We start from the raw sequence: 23,772 nt of genomic DNA on the forward strand, positions 1-23,772 counted from the left end.
GTGCTCTTCAGGCTCCCAACATCCTTATGTGAGCCCTGAACCCAACACTGTCAGTAATGTCACTGAGTTGAGCTGACAAATGGGGACAAATCTCACATGAAGCCAGGGGATATTTCCAATAGTGAAAATGTGCTTTTATTAAAACAATCAAAAAGTGCAAAAGTGCAGTGTCCAAAGTTCCATAAATAAATCCATAAAATAAAGGTCCAGTGAGGATAAAAACCACCAATAAATAAATCCATAAAACACAAGGTTAATATATGCAGTAGTTAAAACGCAGTCTCTCCTTACTCTCCAGCCCTCCTCCCATTGCACCTTCCGCTCCACGGAGAACCAACAACCACGAGCTCCTTCAGTTAACTTTCGTCTTGGCCCCCTAACAGGATGTCACTGCCAGACTGCCAAGGTCAACTCTCCTCCCTCGATCCTTCGCGCACCCGCAGTCGCTCCTCAGATCCTTCGGGAGGGCACCTCCCCTGCTCACCCCACTCACTCATACATTCAGTGGGGCAAACCAGCCCCCAGAGCGCATCAGCATAATGCTCCTTCGCGGGGCCCCACTCATGGCGTCTCCACCTTCCAGGTGTCCGGATCTTCACCACCTGACTGCTGTTTTCCGACCTTTTACCACATCCTCTTTTCTCTCTCTATCAACCTTTCTCCTTCTTTTTCCTCCTCCACGATTTCTCTCTCTGATTTATATCCCCCCGCTTGTATACATCCATCTATATATAAACACCCATGGGTGCCTCTGTGGGCGGAGTGCCTTAATTACATGCCGCAGGAAGCCAATGAGGCAAACAAGAACGACTGCACCCACACGTGCAGGTGCGACTCACTCCGATCATCTCATTAACTCCCCACGGTCGTGCAATCACACCCATGGAGAACGGCACGGCTATACCGATTTAAAAACGACCTTTTTTTTTTTTTTTCGGAAGCCACGGACCCCGCTATACCACAGCTACATTAATAATTAACATTCACAGGCTAGATAAACATAATGGGTGGATTATTAAAGGTGATATTAGTTAAGAATGGAAGTGTGCTACCAAATTCTATGAAGGACAAATTTCTGTAGAACAAATAAAGTAACACATTACATAAAGAGGATCACAAATTACAACATATAGCAAATCACATACTTGAGGATGCCAGTGGAAATTAAGGTGAAGAGTACAGACTGAAGCTAGGAAGGAGTGCTTCACACAAAGAGTTGTGTGATTCTGCAAGTAGCTACCGAGTCATGAAGTTAAAACGGAAACCTTGGCGATTTTTACAAACACATCTGGATGAGGTAATGGGACTACTTAGCTATTAGTTAATCAAACGAGTTTGAAGGACTGAATGGGGTCCCCACATTTGTCAACGTCTTATACCCTTCTTATATGCTTCACTAACTCTTTTAAAAAAGGTGCTTGTTATACCTGAAATCTTTTACAGATTAAATATAGTAGTCCATGATGCCTTCACGGTCTGACAAATTATGCAGTCACTTTTCAGGAATTCACAATAGAGATTTAAACACTGGCCAACAATTTTTTGCTTCCTGACGGTTTATTGGTGACTGTGATAGATGACTTCAAGCTGCACAACGAGACGTTAAGCAAAATGACACCTTTTATTGGCTAACTAAAAAGATCACAATATGCAGGCTTTGGAGGTATCTCACGTTGTGTCTTCAGGCAAGATGTACAGTAATCATTGCATCCATAATAGCTAACACGGTACAACACCTTACTGCTTCAAGCTGAACACAAATATAATTTGAGATTGGCTGTCTCACATAGTAAATTGCTGAAACATGAAATTAAGTTTTATCGAATTTAGCATATTTAATTTTCAACAGTGCTGACACATTACATAATTTCAATTGAGCTAAAAATGTATTGCTTCTGATTTTCAATTATACTCAGTACTTGATGCTTCTCGTTCAATTTCCAACAATAGTTGGCCAGTTCTTGCCCCGATACTGCTTTTCCATTCTTGCAAAATCTTGCTAAAACCTTTCACCATGTTCATCATTAACTGCATCAAAGCAGGGTTGAAACCCCAGGGTGAATGCAGAAAATGCAGACTCTTCAGCGACATGTTTGCACTTCATAGCTTCATATGCTTGAAGCATGTTTTCAGCCTGCTGGACGTAGTTTAGTGCTCTATAGTGGCCAAGAAAATTTCTGAGCAAGATTGCAGAATGTCTTCCATGCGATTTCCTCCAGCCCCTCTAGTAGATCTTCAAACTGCTTGTCATTGATTGGTCTCTGATTTGTGGAACAAGAAAAATTCATTTCTTAATCTTGACATTGGTTATTTGTGGAAACATCCATCTTGGGTATTGAAATCCTTCACCTTCCTTTTTTCGTTGCTTTCAAAAAATTCTTCATTAGTCTAAGTTTTATATTTTAGATTTGCTTTTTAAATCTCCAAGGAGAGTCATTGTACAGCACCCCAGAGCAATTTTCAGGTTAAGGGCTTTGCCCAAGGGCCCAGCAGAGTAGGATCCCTTCTGGCAGTAACTGGATTTGAACCAGTAACCTTCCAGATACCAGTGCAAATCCTTAGCCAGACTACAGTAAAATATTTTTGAATCGGCAAATGGTTTGTGTGCCACACTTTTCTGCCCTGGAACTAAATTCTTATGAAGCAGCCTTTTTTTTTATTGTAATGGAACTCTTTAGCATGGCAGTCCCATTCATAAATGAAATAACAGTACTCATTATATCTGAGCTGCATTTCTAATAGCAGAGCCACTACCTTTAGATCACTACAGCTGTAGTTTTTATACTGTATATGCATATTCATAATATGACAAGAAATCACATAAAGAGGCGATTACAATAAAATGAAATATGACAGGAAAATTTAACACTCTGAATGCCAGCTACGAGTTAACTCCTATCTCATTGAGTCTGTAAAGGCACAATGTATGAGATAACTCACACCTCAGTATATAACCACTGTGGACGCTGCCAGCTTGATGGGGAGCTTTGCTGCTGCATCTCTTTTATCTACTACAATACTGCCATCTAGTGGATAACCATAGAATTTTTTTTTGGTGCTTGCGGAAAATAGTGCTCTAAATCGACAGCCTGTAGTTATATTGTTGCAAAAAAGGTATAAAGCTAATGATGTTTTCATACAACTAGTGATCCAGATAGTGAAAATCAATTGGAAATCAAAAATTTGATTATGTGAAGGTTTTAGGATGTGGTGCTGATGTGGATGGTTGACCCAAAGTCATTTTCTCATCACAAGGTGCCCGACTTGTCACTACTGTCAGAACAGCACTACACTGACATTCTGAAGCCCACTGATTACAAACAGTAGCCAACTACCAAATGATTTGTGTACAACAAGCGTGTATATTTGTAACATATGTTCTTCTAAGCCTGCCCTCTGCATGGTACCCGTCCTTCTAGGACTCTTATTCAAAATTTAGACTTTTTTTTATGGTGTAGGACAGAAAATTAAACGGCTTTGTCTGGATGTGCAGGAATAGTTGACATTTACAGCAGTGTGTCAATTAAAACACTTGGAGAGTAGATTTCAGTCCAAGAAATTTAATATGAATTTATATGTGTACATATATGTGTGTTCTACAATACAAAGTACAAAGTAAAACTATTAATAATACTCAAATTACATACAAATGAAATAGATAACATGTTGGAAATTCTTAAACAAGTATTATTAGTCAATAAGTTGCAATACTGAAACTGGTCACTAGATGCCACCATTGTTACTAAAGGCAGTACTGAGTAGTATTTTACAGGGTTAATGAAAATACACACTTAATAAATAAATTAAATATTCTTAAAATATAGTGTCAAATAAGAACTTTAGAGACAATTAAAGTGCTCAAAAATATAAAATTACTTTCCTGTTCTTATTTAAATTTTACAAAGAGATTACTCACTGGCTCTAAAGTAAACATATATATGCAAACAATTTACAGCAAACAAGATCAGATGAACAAAACCTACATTGCTTCGTTGGATGCACACCATTCCCAAGGAACTGTCTAACAATTTGAACTGCAAACTAATACTTTAAACAGATACCGAGAACAAGCACGCTTTTCTCTTTTCTTCCTGCTACCCACAATGCTTTGCTCCATGGAAGGTATCATTTAAGCCCATCCCCCTGACGATTAAACTCTGCCTTTCAGATATATGTGTTGCTTGTGAAAATAATGTAACAGTTTCTTTACATTTTACTGATGATAATCAAACTGTTGCTTTCTAGTATATTTCTTTACACTTTTTTTACAAGTTTTTATAGCGTTCATTATTATTCATATATGCATTGACCTATAGTGCAGCATCCTGTTAATAAATAGTCCAGCAGTCAGTGGGTTAAGAGCGATTTTTGTGACCAGGAGGCCAGAATCCCTAAGATACACCCAAATGTGTTCAGATAGCAAAGTCTTTGTTATGAGTTTAATTATTAGGTATTTCAAACATCACCAAATTATTTGCAAAAGTGACTGTCATAAAAAATGCAGCAATCTCAAAATACTCATTACTGTATACTGACATGTTGTTATTAATAAGGTATATGTAGGTCAAATATTTAAAAAAAAAAAACAACTCAACAGCATAAATGTAAATCATTCAGTTTAATTCAATTCACTTTTTTTCTTACCAAGTGTACTTCCTCATATGAGCCAGGCACACAATGCAATAGATGCAAATTTAATATGTAAAATGAAATGCAACATGAACAGAGAAGCATCCTGCAATATGCACAAAATATGCACATATGTAACACACAGTACTTTTAAATCCAAATTCTAGTTTTTCTAGGTGAGAGAAGTTCTAACATACATTCATACAATAATTAAGACATTAGATAAAATAAAAAGCCTAGCTGAAATTACCCTTTTTCTTTAGCTAAGCTGATGGCCGCTGCCTTTTCACACTCTTGACAATAATCCTTCACAAAACAACCACACTTGGGGATTTTTGCCATTATTTGATTGTTACTTCTGCCATTATCTGATTATACACTAATTCATTACCACCGGAGAGGCTTGATCTTAATTCAGTTTTCTTTTTGCTCACAATAATCACTAGAAAGTTACAAGGGCCGCATACTTTTGTTGACATTAGCCGGTTACATATTTTTGCTTTCCAGTAGCAGCCTTCTACAATTGGCCATTGGAGACTTTAGAAATACCAGCAGTTACTCCTTGTGTTGATCAACCAAATTCCCCAAAGCATTTTTCACAGTGAATGTTCTAGTTTTGCCGGTGATCTTATTTGACCAATTTTTCCCTGAAAATACACCTAACAAGGCCAGCTGAGATGACTTTTTTGTCAGTGCCTCATGATGCTCTGTGAGGCCAGCATAACATCACAGAGCTGTAACAGCCATGTTGGATAGAGATGCACATGTGCAGAACGTTCATGCATACAAACTGTAAGCATACTAAATGTCATACTTTATAGCACTGCCTGATGTAGTTTTTGAATAAATAAGACATATACTGTATACATATTTGTAATGTCACTACTTAGTTGGTACTCCAGCCGGATTTGCATGTGTTAAATAAAATACTTGCAATATTTTTATTCGAGAGATATATAAGCTGATTATAATGCGAATACTTTTAAAAAATCATTTTTTTGCATATATTGTATTGTATGTTGTGTCTTCACTGCTGGATTAAGCAGGTTATACACCTCATTATGTAGCGCAGATCAGGTAGTGACAGGAGCAGTCACCTTGAGTATATACGCTGATCCCTTGCATCACAGGCTGTTGGTGTTAGTCAGTCACAGTGATAGGAGCTCAGCACAGAATAAGAAGTCGGAGTGTAATTTTATCATAGAGGCACGGTGACACAGTGGTTTGCATTGCTGCCTCAGATTTCTTGTCACATTTTTGGCCTCAGTAATTGCTCTAGCATAGTTGCCACACACTTTTCTTACCCACAGGGTCAAACCATTGTTATACACTCCGAACTAGCTCAGTTTCTCCTTCCCCATTGACTTCAATGCAGTTTGACAAAATTCCCAAACATATGCACGTTTTTGCCAAACTTGAGGTGAAACGAATTCAGCTGGGTTTCCTCTTCACTAGTTACTACAAGAATTAGAATTTGCACAGCCAAGGATTCATCACCTTTCATATGAACTCACGATTATTCCAAACCTTCTCCTGAACAAGGGAGGTGTGACAGGGACAAATGTTACCTCCTGTCGGATCCTATCTAGTATCTTCCACATTTAAAACATGACGTGTAGTACAGTGCACTTATTAAACAGAAAAAATACAGAGGATGCTAAAACATTTGGAATACAGCCTGTCTTGGAGGTATTGGACACAAGACAGGGGCCAATCTTGGACCATCACATGACACAGCTGTACTCAGTCATGGTGGGACTTCCAGCTTAAACTGCATGGTTTTGTGATGTGAGAAGAAGATAAGGTACATGAGGACATTTTCAGGGAAGGCTCAGACTTCATGCAGACAATGCCAATAATCATTGGGAATCTTTGCACACTGTTTACAATACTATATAAAGTACTAGCTGTATAAGCCCGTGCTATAAAAAGTCCGGGTTCCTAAAAACCATGGTTTCCAGCACTTCAATCAATCAATCGCATTGGTTGTGCATTAGCAGCTAAGTGAGGTTCTCTTTCCTCAGCGGTTTCATTTTGCCAACATGCTCGCCTCCATTTTCTATCAGCGGCTAAGCGAGTTTCTGTCTCCTCTGAGGTGTCGTTTTGCCGATATGCTCACCTCGCTTGTGTATAGTGGCTAAGCGAGTTTCTCTTTTCTTGGCGGTTTCACTTTGGCGATAGAGTCGCTTTCTTTGAGCTTCATGCTATAGCCTCGCAGTTCCAGTACAGACAGACAGACACGCACACTTCAGTTAATTTAGCTGTAAATTGAGTCATTACTTAAAGAAAAATGTTGAATCACATACGTAAAAATGGGTTGCATATTTTGGAAGATAATAATGTCATCTTTTATTGGTAAATCTAAGGCAGGTACAGTTTTTTTTAATAGTTGTAGTTTAATGAAGTGCCCTTTATTTTTTTCCTTGACTTAAAGTAAAAGTCAGTCTAATTTGTGGTACTATACCAGCATGTTCTTGTGTTTCAGAAAATTAATGATTATACATTTTCCTGCTTTCGTCTTTGTGCTGTTCACTGCCTCTTAATTCATTTTTGTACTAAATAAATCTAGAAAGTTATAAATGTAGTGCACCAAAAACACTATATACTCTGCTTGACAGCTTCTAGGGGCCCACTAAAACATACATGCCAGAAGCTAAAATGTGATGCTTGATAAGGAACAGCTGAAGACAGTCATTTTTTTTAACAAGAACAAATGTGACGTCCTTTTTGGTTTTAATCAAACTACTTTATAAAATAATAGGATACTTTTTCGAAACAGTAGGGGATTTTGACGTTCTATAATTGTTAATGACTCTTGAAGGTTTATTATTGATAGAGCAAATGTTCAGATTAGGGATGAGCAGGGACATACAGCTAGATGAACAGTCCTTTGTTAAACATTAGTGAAGTTTTTAAATAAGCAACTAACAGATGTTACAGGTATGTGCAGTTTTACTCTGGAAAGCCCAAGAGCATTCATTTCACTCCATTAGGCAGAAATGGTTCAAAAGTAGCTTGAAGCCATCTGTCTTTGCAATCTTTTTATTGATAATGTTTGGTGTTAGTGATTAAAATTCATATTTAAATATTTGTCTAATGATTTAAAATGAAAGTGTACTGCAGGTATAGCACCATGTGTATGAGGGCTCAATGTTCCATGTAAGCAGAGCAGCAGAAAATCAAAACTTAAAGGTACTCTCCTCCCATTTTTTTTTAATAAGTAACTCACCTCTATGCAGTTGACTAGTGATGGACAAGATTTTTTTTTTTATCTCATGTTTTCATGCAGAATGTATGATAGAGTACAAGACAATGGTGACCAATGTTGTACAGTGATAAACAGTATGACAAAGATTTCATATTACTTGTGTCACATAATCCAAATATCAGTTACCCAGTCACATGTTCAAAGCATGCAAAACACATGCATTTTCTTTTTGTTAAAGTATTGTTAAACTAGGAAACACTCAGATCTCCAGTGCTTGATTGTGTGGCCGTGTCACTGCTTGCCATGAGAAGGATCTAAAGCCCAATTAAATGGCAGAGGTAACCCGCATCTCCAATTTTTTAGCTGTCTATGACTTTATTTTGCATACATTTGTGAGGAAAACAATCAGTCGACCTGTGCCATGTGTTTCACAGTCGGCAGATGTCGCAGCAGTTGTTTTCCTATCAGCCATGCCACGTGCATTCACTGCTGTTGTTTTCCTGTCAGCTATGCCATGTCCATTTGCTGCTGTAGTTTTGCTATCATCTATGACACTTAACCGTTTGCAGTGAGAAGGACCCGAAGCACAATTATATGGCTGAGGTAGCCCACACCTTCTATTTTTGGGTCGTGTTACATGTATGACATTATAAGCTTTTATAAGACCAAGATCAAGGTTGAAGGCCCAGTTTTTGAGTGACAGACGAACAATCTTTAACATTATATATATATTGTTACACGCATGCGCATGGGAGACAGTCTAAGGGCTTAACTGAGCGTGAGCTACAGAGTCAGGGGATGATGAATCGCACTAATGCCTTTTCCCTCTCTTCCACAGAACTCCAGAAGGGAAAACCAAATAAAGTTCCACCTACGTAGAGTACCAAACCACACCCTTCTGCCGACCTCACTTATGCCCATATCCTGCCTCTTCCTGCCGAACATGTATACAGCCCAGGATCTTCACTCACCAATTAGTCACATTTCGAATCAGTCTATATATATATATATATATATTAGATGATAGATAGATAGATAGATAGATAGATAGATAGATAGATAGATAGATAGATAGATAGATAGATAGATAGATAGATAGATAGATAGATAGATAGATAGATAGATAGATAGATAGATAGATAGATAGATAGATAGATAGATACTACTGCATAAATCTTCACACGTCAAAACAGGAAACACAGTTTATATGGGATTAATTTTTGAATTGAAGATTCGCTTCTCCCCACATTCACTGGTCAAGAGTCCCTTCAATTCAGAATCTCAATGCCATATGAATTGTGGTTCCTGTTTATGATGTGCACTGATTTTTCCGGAAATATCTATTTTCTAGGAGTAATCTGGGTATGACTATACATGATTTGTGCAGCTACATTTCTACAATAAGAAGATCTTATCTTGCCTTTCTTTTTTTCTTTCCATTTCAGGTGCCACTAGTAGAGCAGCATCATAAAAAAGAATTTGGGAAATTTCTGAAACACTACAAAGTCATAAAAGTCAGTGGGGATTCCCAGCTTAAAATTTCTTTTACAGATGCAGTGAGAGAATCTGATGTTATCATTTGCACAGCTCAAATTCTAGAAAATTCTCTGTCAAGGGCTAAAGAAGAAGGATATAATGGTGTACGTCTATCAGGTAAATATTATTTTCCTTTTTACCTTTTTAGAACGTTAACATCAAGACATATCAATCACATTACTATTAGACTTTGTTGGGATATATATTTTGTAGGGAATATGTTTATCTGGCAAAAAAGGCAATTGATTTCTAACCACTGAGTCCAAGTCTCATCGCTGCTTGCCTCAGAGAACATCATATCCTTGTGTCACCAGTGTCGAATTTACTCAGGGCTTCACCTCAGCCTCCTCTGTGATAATAAAGTCTGCCTATGTTATCCTAAAGGTAGTCATCATTCCTGTGATGGCAGTAATGGCACGTGAATCTATTTGCTCGGGTCAGAAGCCTTTTCAGAACTTGTGCAGCTGAGCAATAAGAGGTTTTGGGACTCTGACATGAACTGCAGATACGTTACATAGTGGAAGGCCTCTGTTACTCTTGCCCTCCTTTTACAGTTTACATTCCCAAAATTGAAAATGACAAAATGAGAAAGTTTCACTGCACACTGAATGACTGATGAATGAGGCTGCATGAGAAAGAGGAAGGGCCTGAAGCAGAAAAGGACTCATAGTGGTCATTGGAGGGCTCCTTTACCAGTCAGTGTACTTAGTCTGGGGCCATCAAGGGAACTCTGTCCTGTCACTGTAGCCAGTGTAACAGAAGTGAATACTCAGAGGTCATCCTGGGGACAGACAAGTCTTAGAGACTACTAGAGGTCTTTCATATCACTAGGAGGATAGCAAGGGGCTTTTAATCAAATGGGTGGGATGCCACTGTCTGCATTGAAGAGGAAACATTTCAAAATATTCTATGGGTGCCTGACCCTGTGAACTGCAATGTTGACTTTCCAAGTTTCCACGTGTCTCCTGTGTTTTGTTACAAAGTTATGCAGAGCCATTTGTATGTATGAGTGAATTTGGTTTAAAAGTGGATAGGAGCAAGTAGACGATTCACTCAGCTTGAAATTTCTAAACTAATTGAAAACCTCATGAAGGAGGTGGACGGGGATTTTAAACAACAAGGAGTAATGGTGCTCTTGCTCACCTGTTCTGACAGACAGCAAACTTGCAGTCATGATGGATAAACTTCCATGGCTGAATACTCTCTCTTGCAAGTTCAGAGAACATATCAGACGAATTAAAAATAAACATAACCTGTTGCAAAGGAAAAACCTTTCTGTAAAACCCGATTTCACTTTAGTATTCAAAGACGTCGCTGGGCTAGATGTAAAAGTGAGCTGCCATCAGTTGTACGTGGTGTCTGTTGCTCTCAGTTATGTCAATACTGCTGTAGTCAATGTGAAGTTAAAAGAAAGTGCATGACAAGATGAACTGTAAAAGATGCAGGGAAACTAAACAGTGTGTCGTCACACCAAGTTAAAAGGAGGTGAAAAGAACTGTCATTAACCGAGTTATTAAAGAAGAGCCACAGGAGATGTCATTTTCAGTTTTCAGTACGCGCAAAACAATAAATGTGCCTTGTGACACTGATGCAACTCCAGCAGGACAACAGATGAGGCAATATATCACCCAAAGTCTCACAGCATGTCTAAATGAATCTAAAGTAAATTAACATTAGACTGGAAATGCCAAACATGCCACACCTGAATATGGTTGCAGCCTGTTGACATGTGGTATATACAGTATATTTACACCGATCAGCCACAACATTAATAGCACTGACAGGTGAAGTGGAGAGCATTGGTTATCTTGTCACAATGGCACCTGTCATGGGCCGTGATATATTAGGTAGCAAGTGAACTGTTAGATCTTGAAGGTGATATGTTGGGAGCAGGAAAAATGTGCAAGCGCAAGGATCTGAGCGACTTTGACAAGGGCCAAGGTGTGACGGCTAGACGACTGGATCAGAACATCTCCAAAACAGCATGTCTTGTGGGGTGTTCATAGAAAGCAGTGGTTAGTACCTACCAAAGGTGATCCAAGGGAGGACAACTGGTGAAGCAGCAACACTTGGGGAGAGATGGCTAGCCTCTCTGGTCCAATCCCACAGAAGAGCTACTGTATTACAAGTTGCTGAAAAACATAATGCTGGGCATGAGAGAAAGGTGTCAGAGCATGCAGTGTATCACAACTTGATGTGTATGGGGCTACGCAGCTGCAGACGAGCCAGAGTGTCCATGCTGACTCCTGACCAGTGCCGAGAGCACCTACAAAGGACAGATGAGCATCAGGACTGGACCATGTAGCAATGAATGAAGGCGGCCTCGTCTGATGAATCATGCTTTCTTTTAGATCATGTGTACAGCCAGGCGCCTGTGGGTTGTTTACCTGGGGGAGAGATGACAGCAGGATAGATAATGGAAAGAAGACAAACCAACAGATGGCACTGTGATGCTCTGGGCAATGTTCTGCTGGGAAACACGGGGGTCCTGGCATTCATGTAGTTGTTATCTTGACATGAAACACCTACCTAAAGATTGTTGCAGATCACGTACAACCCTTCTTGGCAATAGTATTCCCCAATGGCAGTAACCTCTTTCAGCAGAATAAACTGCAAAGATTTTTCAGGAATGCTTTGAGGAACGTGACAAAGATTTCAAAGTGTTACTTGGCCTTCAAATTCCCCAGATCTCAATGTGATCAAGCATCTGTGTGATGTGCTGGAAAAACAAGTCTGGTCAATGGAGGCCCACGTTGCAGCTTACAGGACTTACAGGATCTATTGCTAACATCTTGGTGCCGTATACCACAAGACACTTTCAGAGGTCTTGTCGAGTCCAAACCTTAACGGACTATTAACGGATGTTGTTGGCATGAGGGGGAACTACACAATATTAGGTAGGTGGTTTTAATACTGTGGCTGATCAATGTAGACCACAATGCTTCTTTAAATGCTATATGCTACTGTTATGCCATTGGGTGATGGAATAGTCAAAATGACAGCACGATATATAAATGAATCTGTAAGCTGCAGGTATTGAGCTCTTGAATTGATGAAAGCAGTTTCAGCTTTCTATTTTCTCTCAATGCCTTTGGTTCAGTTTCTTTTCTTGTCATTTCATGGTTTTCATTGGGAGAGTTTGTTTTTAGGAAGAAACCCTGTGGACTGAGCCTTTTCACTTAACCATAAACTTTTTAGCGAGTTGTCACGAGATGTGTGTTCTTGTTTGAGAATCATGTCTGGCCCCACAAGACTGACCCAGGAGAAATATTGCCTTATATAAATAAAATGTATTGTGATCACTATTATTATTTTTATTGAAATGCTAACAATGCCTGAATTGCCTACAAAGCCATATATGTATAAAACAAGCAGTTTTGTGCATTCACGGCTCCCTGAAATTGCTGGTAGAAAAGGAGTTTTCCTGCCATTTCTTTAGTGAAGACTATGAAGAGACAGCAATTTGCCAGCCATGCGAACAAAGTGATTTCACTAAATGAGAATGCATTCTTTTGAATGAAAAATATCCGGCATTCAGAAAGACACACCCTACCCATCCCCTCAGCTCAGCTGTTGCTAAATCAAAGATTTTCAAAATTAGGGAGTCTTGTAACAAAGCACAGTAAACACCTGAAAATTTGGAAAATCAACATTGCAATTTATGTAACATATTTTTACACTTATTCCCAGAGAAGCTATTGTATTTCCAGAAATAAATATATCTGAGTTGTCATCACAACGATTAAATTTACTTCTTTTTAGAATGATACATGAGTTTGTGCAGTCATTAAATTTGCTGACCAATTGGTTCACATGATTTTATAAGAACTCTTTACAACTTGCAACTCATTTTTGAAGAATGAACCATCTGAAGTTTAGATTTTTTGGGAGACGGAGCATCGATATGATGTGAAATTACATCAGCAACCAAACAAAAAAAAAGAAAAACACCACCCTTTATGTTTCCTTTATTGGTGCTTCAGATGATTAATTTATGCTCTGTATTCTATTCTGCATAACTTTATCATGTTATTTAATTTCCTTTTCCTTTAGCACATAATTCCCAATTAATGTAATTATTAATACTGAAATACTGTATCATACTAGCTAGAAAGGTTTAGGTAGAATGCCACAACAAAGCATTATTGCACCCTCTGGGAATTGTGGGAACTTTGCAGCTTGGCACTACTTCTTCCACCCACTTTTCGGTTTTCAGTCTTGAAAACATGTTTCCACATGTAGAAGCTCATAGTAAACTGCTACATACATGTTTAAAACTTCTATACAGCAAACAATTAGACCCCCCCCCCCATCTTAAAATGTCCGATCTGAATGCCTCGGCCTGTCACGTTATCAAAATCAGCCAATTGGTGAATGGATGTGGTACTTAAAAGTTGATTTTTTTTCTTTCACACCTTGCATGGGTTTGACACAAACTACAAGGTGTCTGACCAGCTTCGTGGGTTAGGAACTAAAGGAATGTTTTGAGAAGTGATAGAATTCTTTTAATAAAATGTTAAAAGTAGTTCAACTGTGTTTCTCGCTCACGTCAAAAAGAAAAAAAAATAAGCACAGAGCAGAGGACTCCAGATCTCACAGTAGGGACATGTAAGAAAGAAGTCAGCATGTTTCTTGTTACATACTGTCCAACATGGAACTCAGGTTAGGGATTGCACATGCCTACATGGCTGTTTGTTATAACAGATAAGGAGTCCAGTTGACTCTGGCACAACAGGCAGAGAGTCTTTCCCTGTAGGATGAAATATACGTGATTGAAAATCCAACAATAAGGGGCTATTGAAGAATTTAAAAAATTCTTTTTTACTTTACTTTAGTTCACAGATCCAAAATATGTATACAGAAAATGGGTGGAGGAATGGATGAATATGTACAGTACATTGACATTCAGCAGAGCACAACCCGACTTTCTATTAAAAGTGTTTATTTATTAAGAGGACAGGGTTTGCATAGCTTTAACTCCAAAGTTTACCATCATTTTACAACGCTTGGGCCAAGAATTCAACAAAACAAAATCTTGTAATAAAAAAAGAAAAAACTAAGCAGATGTTGCTGTATACTGAAATTCTTAACGATCCCTATGGTTTAAATCTTTGACCAGATTGAATTCATGGCAGTACAGAGAGTGTCTGTTGCTAAACATGGTCGTTTAATTTTGAACCTCAAGCCTGCTGGTGCTATCAAAGAACGCAGAATTCCCTTTTGTACCAGCATATGCTGTTTGTTTTAAAGAGTGTTTGTTTTTTTCAAGAGCCACATGGTTGTTCAAATTGTCAGCCTACGGCTGATGTAATTCACAGGAGAGATCCTCTTACAGTCCATGATTTAATGCTGCCTTAAAGATTTATATTACGAGTTCTACTTCACATTAATGTCTAGCTTAAACTCCTGTTTATATAATGTATTATGATAATACCCATTTTTCAGATTCCTGACACCAAATGTTGTTCTACAAAGTGTTTCTCAGTTAGGTCTTTTGGATAACCCATTACTGTATAAGCCAAGGAATTTAGTATATTAAAAAAATTAAATATTTTTAAGAGCAAAGAGAAAAGAATCTTAAAACCGATAATGAAAGAATTTACTCTAGGTCTGCTGAGGCAGAAAATGAATTATCAGCTTGTGCTTTAGGCAAGGTTCATTGTTTCCAGACTGCCCTCACATCATGTTGCGATTGCATATTTATTAGCAGGTATGTGCCGCATTTAAAAATACCATATTAGCCGGCTGAGGAATGACTTCCTGTCTGTTTGGTCAAGGATATTTAGATAAAGCGCACTGACGGAGTGCTTTTAAGGCAGTCAAAGGGAAATTATGGGGGTTGCAAGCAATAATTGTTAAAAAAAAAAGACTACATTTTAATTAACTTAAATCTGAACAGGAAATTTGGTCCTAATAGGTAGTGAAGGGCTGTCTTTTCCCAGAACTATTTCCGAAACTTAAAAAAATTTGAAAAACATACATACAGCAATTGTTCTGACCATTAATATGGGTTCTTTATTGTTGAACTTTTCTTCCAGACTTTATTAAACATATTAAATAGAACTAAAAATTGAGTGAAGTTAAAAAAAACTATTATATATTTTTTATTATTTTATATTTTTTTATATATTGCATATTTTTTCATATGTATGACTGTGTCATTATGTAAGTAATGAAGCACAAATCCATCCACCCATCCATCCATTTTCTAAACCCACTTATCCAGAGAAGGGTTGTGGGGAAGCTGGAGCCTATCCCAGCATGCATTGAGTGCAAGACAGGAACACTCTCTGGACAGAATGCTGAAGCACAAATGACTTCCTAAAAAACTGAGGAGGAGACATCTTTAGAATTAATCAGTTAAGTTGTTAAATTTTCATATTAAGACATAAAATGCACAAGTTGAAGTAGATTCTACACTTCACCCACTCTGTCAAAAATTTCCAACTCTGAAAATCCTGCAAATGCACAGTTCTAAGAATTCTAATTATAAGAAAAGCAAAACGCAAAAACATATTTTAAAACAAGAACAGAATAAGGGCTCCAGGAAATAGTCAGCAACTTCTACTAGTGTTAGTCTGTTTCTAATTATCCTCGCAATGTTCCCTTCCAAAAGTAAGCTGCTGGTGAGCTTTCTAAATAATAGAGACAAGAGAAAGACAGTTTGTTTACTGCAGTAGTACCAAACAGAATATCTAGAGAGCATTGAATTGTTATTTTTTAATCCAAATAACTATGATGTTCTACCAGGAAGCAAAAACAAATACATGAGTAAAACATTGTATTGTATGTCTTAAATTTTAAATAGGGAGGTATACTTATTTAGCTTTGATTGATAAATTGACACTATGTATGTAGAAAGGTGTGGAAATATGGCCGTTGTCAGAGTGGTGTTCTATCCAGGAATATTTCCTGCTTTGTCTTTGATCCGGCCATTTCAGCCCCCCCATAACCCTGTACTGGAATGAGCAGCACAGAGACATGACAACGTCTAGCGATCCCAGATGGGATAAATCTCATTTCTTACCGAGACGTTAAAGGGGGTTTAGATAGATAGATAGATAGATAGATAGATAGATAGATAGATAGATAGATAGATAGATAGATAGATAGATAGATAGATAGATAGATAGATAGATAGATAGATAGATAGATAGATAGATAGATAGATAGATAGATGACTTGACTAAAGATAAAAAGATCAGTCCCAGTCACTACAAGGCATTATAAAGTTATGTTGCACCCAATTCCAGCTTCTATCAGTGAGTAGCCAGTTGTAGTCCTTCATAGTGGTGCTTTGGTAGGAGTGGTAGAAGTCAAAGAGGTGGGCAGAGTCCAGTTGTGGTCATAATTTGCCCTCCAGGTTAGTTACTGAACCGTTGATAAACATGTGATTTCCCTGGCTTCCTCTGTAATTCCCCATGTGCCCCCTGTGATTTAGTGCCCTTAGACACAGTCACATTCCTGACAGCATTTATAGCATTTTGCGTGCTTACCAAGATTTACACTGTGCCTTTTCAAACTCTGCTGCCTGGGACTCTGCTGCCTTCAGGTTTTTATTTATGTGTCAGTTAGAAATTAATATTTCTCATGTAAATGTCTTAATAGGTATATCTGCAATAAAAAAAAAGTACAAATGAGGTGGATGAATATCATAACATCCCTACTGATTAACTATTCATTTTGGATTGTCAGCTTTCAGTTAATTCCTCATTTCAGCACAAGAAAACATGTATGTCTCTGTGAACATTATTCTGTAGTTAATAAATAATAAGAAATTAAAGAAAAAGAAATGAATGTGACACTTGAAGGTATAGTTAAGAATAGTCATTGTAGGCTGAGTAATTATGTAAACTTATGTATGCAATTGCATCAAACTTAACCTCCAGGCATCATGAATAAATAATTCTTGCATAACAGGAAGAAAATGCAGAAGATGTTACTTGAAACAAGTACCATTTAAGTGCATCAGCCACAGTCCTCATATTATCTGCACTGAAAACTAGTGGCAGAATTGGAAATGTGCTGTTTATAATTACTACAGTAGGAACTAATAGGCACTCCCAGATTTAAAACCCTTAATGCAATAAAGGTGCCTCCACCAAATACATAATGTTTAAATGGTTTCAATTATTTTATTTTTTAATTGCTGGCATATGTAAATTCACCTTTTTGAGGACCCTAGCTCTAGTAAGAACATTCTAGCCAAAAAAAATGAGCAAATTGCTTCTAATTTTACTCTAACAAGTATCTAAGTAGATTTGCAAGGTCTTATGCAATGTTAAACAGACCAGCCTTTCTAATTTGGTAGAGGACCTCCACAAGATATATAAGGAATAGATTTCTGTGTGGGGAAAGGTAGAGCCCTACTATATGTAAAAGAGGCACTTCAAAATGAAGAATATCCTGAATTCCAGGAATACTTTGTTTAAATCCAAAATGCTTCAACAACAGAGTGAGCTACAGGACTCCTGGGCTCAAATCCCACACCCCCATTTATCTTCTGTGAGGAACTTGCATGTTCTCCTCACATGTCAGAGTGGGTTTTCCTCTGAGTACTCCCACACCACCAAACACATGTATGTGTGAGAATTGACACACTGATTGACTGCAGCCCCTTTCCAGAACAGCTTCAATGACTCCCACTAACCTAGACTGGAATGATGTACAGTAATTGTTGCACCTGTTATGAATATGGAATACCCAAGGAAGGAGAGGATGAAATAGGACTGGGAAACAGAGAGAGAAAGGACGAGAATAATCAAATGCAAGTGGGAAGGCAAAAATTCAAACAAGCAGTCCAAAACATAAAGGCAAAAGATCATAGTCAAAAACAAGCTAAATGTCCTAAAAATAACTTGATACTGTATCTGTTAGGAGTTTGTTCCTTTTATAGATTATCCAGTATCAAATATTGTAATTTTACACTCATTTTTTTGGCCACTGAAGCTAATTCTAATGTTTAAATTTATTTGTTCCTTTTGTTTTGAAATACTTCTGAAATAATGTGGGCCTGTTTTATCTGTGAATTTCCCATTGGGATTAATAAAGTATCTATCTATCTATCTATCTATCTATCTATCTATCTATCTATCTATCTATCTATCTATCTATCTATCTATCTATCTATCTATCTATCTATCTATCTATCTATCTATCTATCTATCTATCTATCTATCTATCTATCTATCTATCTATCTGCTATTCTGTCTTTTCATGGTCAACTCTATTTTTGGTAGCCCATTGTTAGGAGTAATGTGCTGGTTGTTAGAGGCATGTCCTCGCGTTAATAGTTCACCTGTGGAGACACTTCCTTATCCGAGCTGTGTATTCAATACCCAAATCTCTAATCACTATTCAAGCTCTTTTAACTTTGGTTCTCAGGTATTTTGACTTTTTCTTGACCACGATTTTTGTCTTTTGTCTTGTTTTGGCTTAAATGCATCTTAATTTTGATCTCCCAGTTTTGGCCCTTTTTCTGGCTTTTGATCATCTCCTGGCTCACTTTCAAACCTTATCTCTTCATTGACACAACAGTATCCTCAATTTTAATTAATACCAATTCAGAGTAGTTGATTTAAAAATGAATTCAGAATCTTATCATTTTTTTTTAAATTTATACCATCATTCTGTATACCAAATGAAAACCAGAAAAATCGCTCCAAAATAGGTGTGTCCAACTCTGGTCCTGGAGGGCCGCAGTGGCTGCAGGTTTTCATTCTAACCCTTCTCCTAATCAGCGAGCAGTTTTCACTGCTAATTAACTCCTTTTCCTTTCATTTTAATAGCCATGTTTTGAGGGATTCAGTCCTCTGAATTGATTCATTTCTTCATTAAATGGCACCCAAACAAAAATGAGATGTGAAACGAGCCAACAGATGACCAGCTAAACTAGAACATCAAACTCCAGCCAATTTCACTCCAACCGGTTTCTTAATGAGAAGCCAATTCTTGCTGTTAATTAAAGCCATTATTGAATATCAGGACTTGTTGCTGCTCTCATTCTGACACAGCAGACTGTTGGTTTTCTGTTTAAATCTTTTCAGATTAAGTACTTCAATGCAAAGTCATTTTAATACAATAAACAGGCCAGTCCTTTCAGTCAAACAAAAATGAAAACAGCTCCATTTTCTCACCATAGCCATACTCACCCACTGCATGACCTTGTTTTTATAGTGTTGAGGTTATGCCAAATTGTAAAACGTTGACGTGAACATATGCGTCACCAATCTGCAGCATATTATTTATCATTTTTATTTGAAATGATTAAATCGAAGAGAATTGTTTTTATTCTTTTAAACAACTGAAGAAAAAAACATTTTCATGTTAATGTGCAATTGGAAAATGCATAGTAATAGCTTGATCGATTCCTTTTCATATTACAAGGCTAAATATGCAGCAGAAAATGCATTCACTGTTATATGATAATCATAAAAAAGTCAAAAATATCTTCCTGCACTAATAAACACTTTAAATCCGATCTTTCTGTATAGAAGCTGTGGCAGATTTTAACAAATGCTCTTTGTACCTTCTCAAGGCTAGTGTGATATTTTACATATTCTGTTATTCCTGCTGGATTTTTTTTTTCTTAGAAATGAAACATAAATTTACTGTTGTACCATAGTGGAACTTTCACAAATTTAAATACAAGTTTAAATATCTGTTTAGGAACAGTCATTCTGTGTGAATGATTCCAGAAATACTTTTCAGAAATGGATGGATGATTACTAGCTGGTTATTTGCATTTCAATTTGCAATTTTCAGTTCAATTCCCGTCTGCATCAGTCCTGACATATTGAAGACTATATCAGACTGTTCATTTTTTTGCCTAGTAAATGGGGTTGTCACTTAATAATCTAAATGTGATGGATTTCAGTGGAATTGTGATGCCAGCATTTGTTCTGATACAGAAAAGCACCTTGTGTTGGTGTTCAGTGCAAAAGACTCTCCATGAAATAGAGATTGTTGCTATGATTGACTCACCATTATCAGAGTTTGGCCACCTGTCAGCATCTGTCAGGGACATGCTCAGATTTTATATATTGGAACTTATTTTTTTGTCAAGTTTTAGACTGTGGCCTTAACCTTTATCCCATCAAAAATCCAAAAATTATTTGCAATAAAAGGAAAATAGGAAGGGCAGCACGGTGGCGCAGTGGTAGTGCTGCTGCCTCGCAGTTAGGAGACCCGGGTTCGCTTCCCGGGTCCTCCCTGCATGGAGTTTGTATGTTCTCCCCGTGTCTGCGTGTGTTTCCTCCCACAGTCCAAACACATGCAGGTTAGGTGCATTGGCGATTCTAAATTGTCCCTAGTGTGTGCTTGGTGTGAGTGTGTGTGCACCCTGCCTGGGGCTTGTTTCCTGCCTTGTGCCCTGTGTTGGCTGGGATTGGCTCCAGCAGACCCCTGTGACCCTGTGTTAGGATATAGCAGTTTGGATAATGGATGGATGGATGGAAAATAGTAAAATGATTTCAAGAGTAATACAAATTCATAGTTGGTCATCTAACCCAAAATTGCATGACACAAGTCCCGGTGACTATATGTTTTACTAATTACAGGGCTACTTAAATGCTTAATTTTCCTGGTAAACACTTCTAAATCATTAGAACAGTCTAGGCCATTCAGCCTAACAAAGGTCTCCAGTCCTGTCCACTTAATTCTTCCAAAATAACATCAATTTGAGTTTTGAAAGTCACTAAAGTTCTACTGCCTACCACAATATTTGGTCACTTACTCCATGTGTCTAGGGTCCTCTGTATGAAGAACAACTTCCTAATGTTTGTATGTACCCTTAACAATTACCCAGGTTCTTGATGAACTCATTTTAAAATAACATTCTTAAAAAACATTACTAATTCCCTTCATAATTTTAAACTCTTCAGTCATGTCTTCTCTTAATCTTCTTTTGGTTAAATGGAAGGCTCAGCTCTTTTAATCTTTCCTCATAATTCTTCCTCTGTAACCCTGCAATCAGCCTAGTTGTGCTTCTCTTGACTTTTTCTAGCATTTCTTAGTCATTTTTGTAGCCTGGAGACCAAAACTATTCCCAGTACTCCAGATGAGGCCTCACCAGTGTGTTTTAAAGCTTGAGCTTGTTAGCCTTCTTAATGGCTTCTGAACACTGTCTGGCAGTTGATAATATCGAGTCCACTACGACTCGTAAATCCTTCTCATAAGGTGTACTTTTGATTTTCAGATCTCCCATTGTGTATTCAAACCTAACATTTTTACTTCCTATGTGTAATACTTTATGTTAACTTACATTAAATTTCATCTGCCACAAATCTGCCCAAGCCTGTGTGCTGTCCAAGTTCCTCTGTAAAGACTCAGCATATTTGAGACTATCTGCCAATCTACCTATCGTCTGCATCAACATTTTCTACTTTTGGGTGAGATGTCGTATTACTATCACATTCTAAGCTTATGGGGACACAGAAGGCAGCTGTCATATTAAGTGGGCATTGGGGGGTCTCTGATGTAATCACCCCTAGTGTGCTCTAACTACTAATACCCAAGAACTGAAAATAAAATAGACAAGACAGGAAACAGTAAGAGAAGTCTCTACTGCTCTGCCTGTCACAGTGCATCTTAAATAACCAAACCTTTTTTTCCTCCCCAGACTTGTCCCTCATTATCATAGATGAATGCCATCACACAAATAAAGATTCTGTTTATAACAATATCATGACCCGGTATATTAAACAAAAAATGAAGAACAATAGCCTGAGGAAAAAAGGTGAAAAAGAGGTTCCTCTGCCTCAAATACTGGGCCTGACAGCATCTCCAGGCGTGGGTGGAGCAAAAAACCAGCAGAAGGCTGAAGAGCACATCTTAAAGGTGAGAAGCTCTGAGATGCACAACGCTGGCAAAGAGAACTGTTAGGCTGAGAAAAATGGTCATATAATATGTCTCTTACCATAATGTTTTAGACAGGCAAGTAAAACTGACCTTCCTTTTATAGTCTCTTTTAAAGAGCAAAGCTACCAGCTCTTTTAACATGTCACTTTATCTGCTCCATTTTTCCTCCTGACATTTATTGCATTGTGTTTTACGTCATTCTAATTATTCCTTTCTAAAATGTTTGGTGATCACTTTTGGAAGGCACTTTGGTTTACTTCACATTTCTTTGTTTAGCAGTTTTTTTCCAGGTTAAGTAACTTGCTCAGCCGGTCAATGATGGGGATTTCACCAGACATGTTATGGCTTCTAGTTTACTACCTTAGCCACTAGGCTGTTATATCAATCACTTTTTTGTTTTTGTTTCACTGTTTTTTTGTTTTGTTTTTAATGATACTAACTGTCTAAATGTGTAAAATGTTATCAAATGGTTCTGCATCTTTCCCATCTGATAAAAGACTTCTCTTATTTAACTTACCAGCTCTATTCTTCTAGCAGGTAAGGAGAATTGACCACCATTCAATCTTGACTTCTCACTCATTGTGTGACCCTGAGTAACTCATTGAAGCTGCCTGAGCTTTGAAATGTGATAATAAATTTCAACACTTGTAGATCATATTTCTAAAGAGTTATCACGATACACAGGATATGTTTGTAATAAATAATGTGTTCGCCTCACAGGACAACAAAGTTAAATTAGATTGGATATTTTAAGCATTCCTGTTTTTTGGTGTTTCGCTTTAAGTATTGGAGAGGTCTTACAGGCTTTCCAACATTTTTTTGGCTCCAGATTTTCTATAATAGATGGAATATTGGCAAGGTGAATATTAACAGATGGCCGGTTTCTTGAAAGTGTTATTCAGTCTTCCTTCAGAGAAATTCTTACAAACAATAATTCTATGCTTTTACATGGGTGTAGTAGTGCTACTGCTATGTTGGACTGTGCATATTATGAAGCTACACTGGCACATAATGGCTTGCTTTATCTAACCCCCCTCTCTATTCATTTATTTATTTACCTATCTAGATCTGTGCAAACCTGGATGCTTCCAGAATTATGACTGTTCGAGTGAATGTCAGTGAACTACAATGTAAAGTCAAAGAACCCTACAAGAAGTTTGCAATTGCTGAAGAGCGCAGATCGGTGCGTTTTGCTTTTGTTTTTTTTCCAGGTCACTTTTGTGCTGTTTTAGTTGATGAGTTAAGGCGGGCCCTGTAACTGAATGCTGTCTCATCCAGGAATTTTTTTCTGTAATGCTCATCTTGGGCTTTCAAAACGGTTGAACCAGTTAAATATATCTTGAATGATCAGCATGGATTAAAAAAAAGCAATTTTCCATTTCACATTTAACTCAATGGCATACCTTTGAACAGAATTTTATTAAACACTGATAAAACCTTCCAATCTGCGATGAATTTATGCATGTTGGGAATTAGTTATGAGCAAATAATAAACTGCAGCCAGAAACTGTTCTTTGCATCTGTTGAATTAGGATTTCTTA

General features: G+C 37.6%; 1 protein-coding gene across 3 annotated transcripts in view; it reads left to right on the forward strand.

Annotated features, from left to right (window-relative positions):
* Positions 1–23,772, forward strand: part of ifih1 (interferon induced with helicase C domain 1) — a 141,491-nt gene that overhangs the window by 79,319 nt on the left and 38,400 nt on the right. For all 3 annotated transcript variants that reach the window (XM_028806397.2, XM_028806398.2, XM_028806399.2), the window contains 3 exons: positions 9,283–9,490; positions 21,993–22,210; positions 23,298–23,414. In XM_028806397.2, the coding sequence (XP_028662230.2) occupies positions 9,283–9,490; positions 21,993–22,210; positions 23,298–23,414 (543 nt within the window). The remainder of the gene's footprint in view (positions 1–9,282; positions 9,491–21,992; positions 22,211–23,297; positions 23,415–23,772) is intronic.

The sequence above is a fragment of the Erpetoichthys calabaricus genome, chromosome 8 (genome assembly GCF_900747795.2).
Source record: "Erpetoichthys calabaricus chromosome 8, fErpCal1.3, whole genome shotgun sequence".
Classification (NCBI taxonomy): Eukaryota; Metazoa; Chordata; class Cladistia; order Polypteriformes; family Polypteridae; genus Erpetoichthys; species Erpetoichthys calabaricus.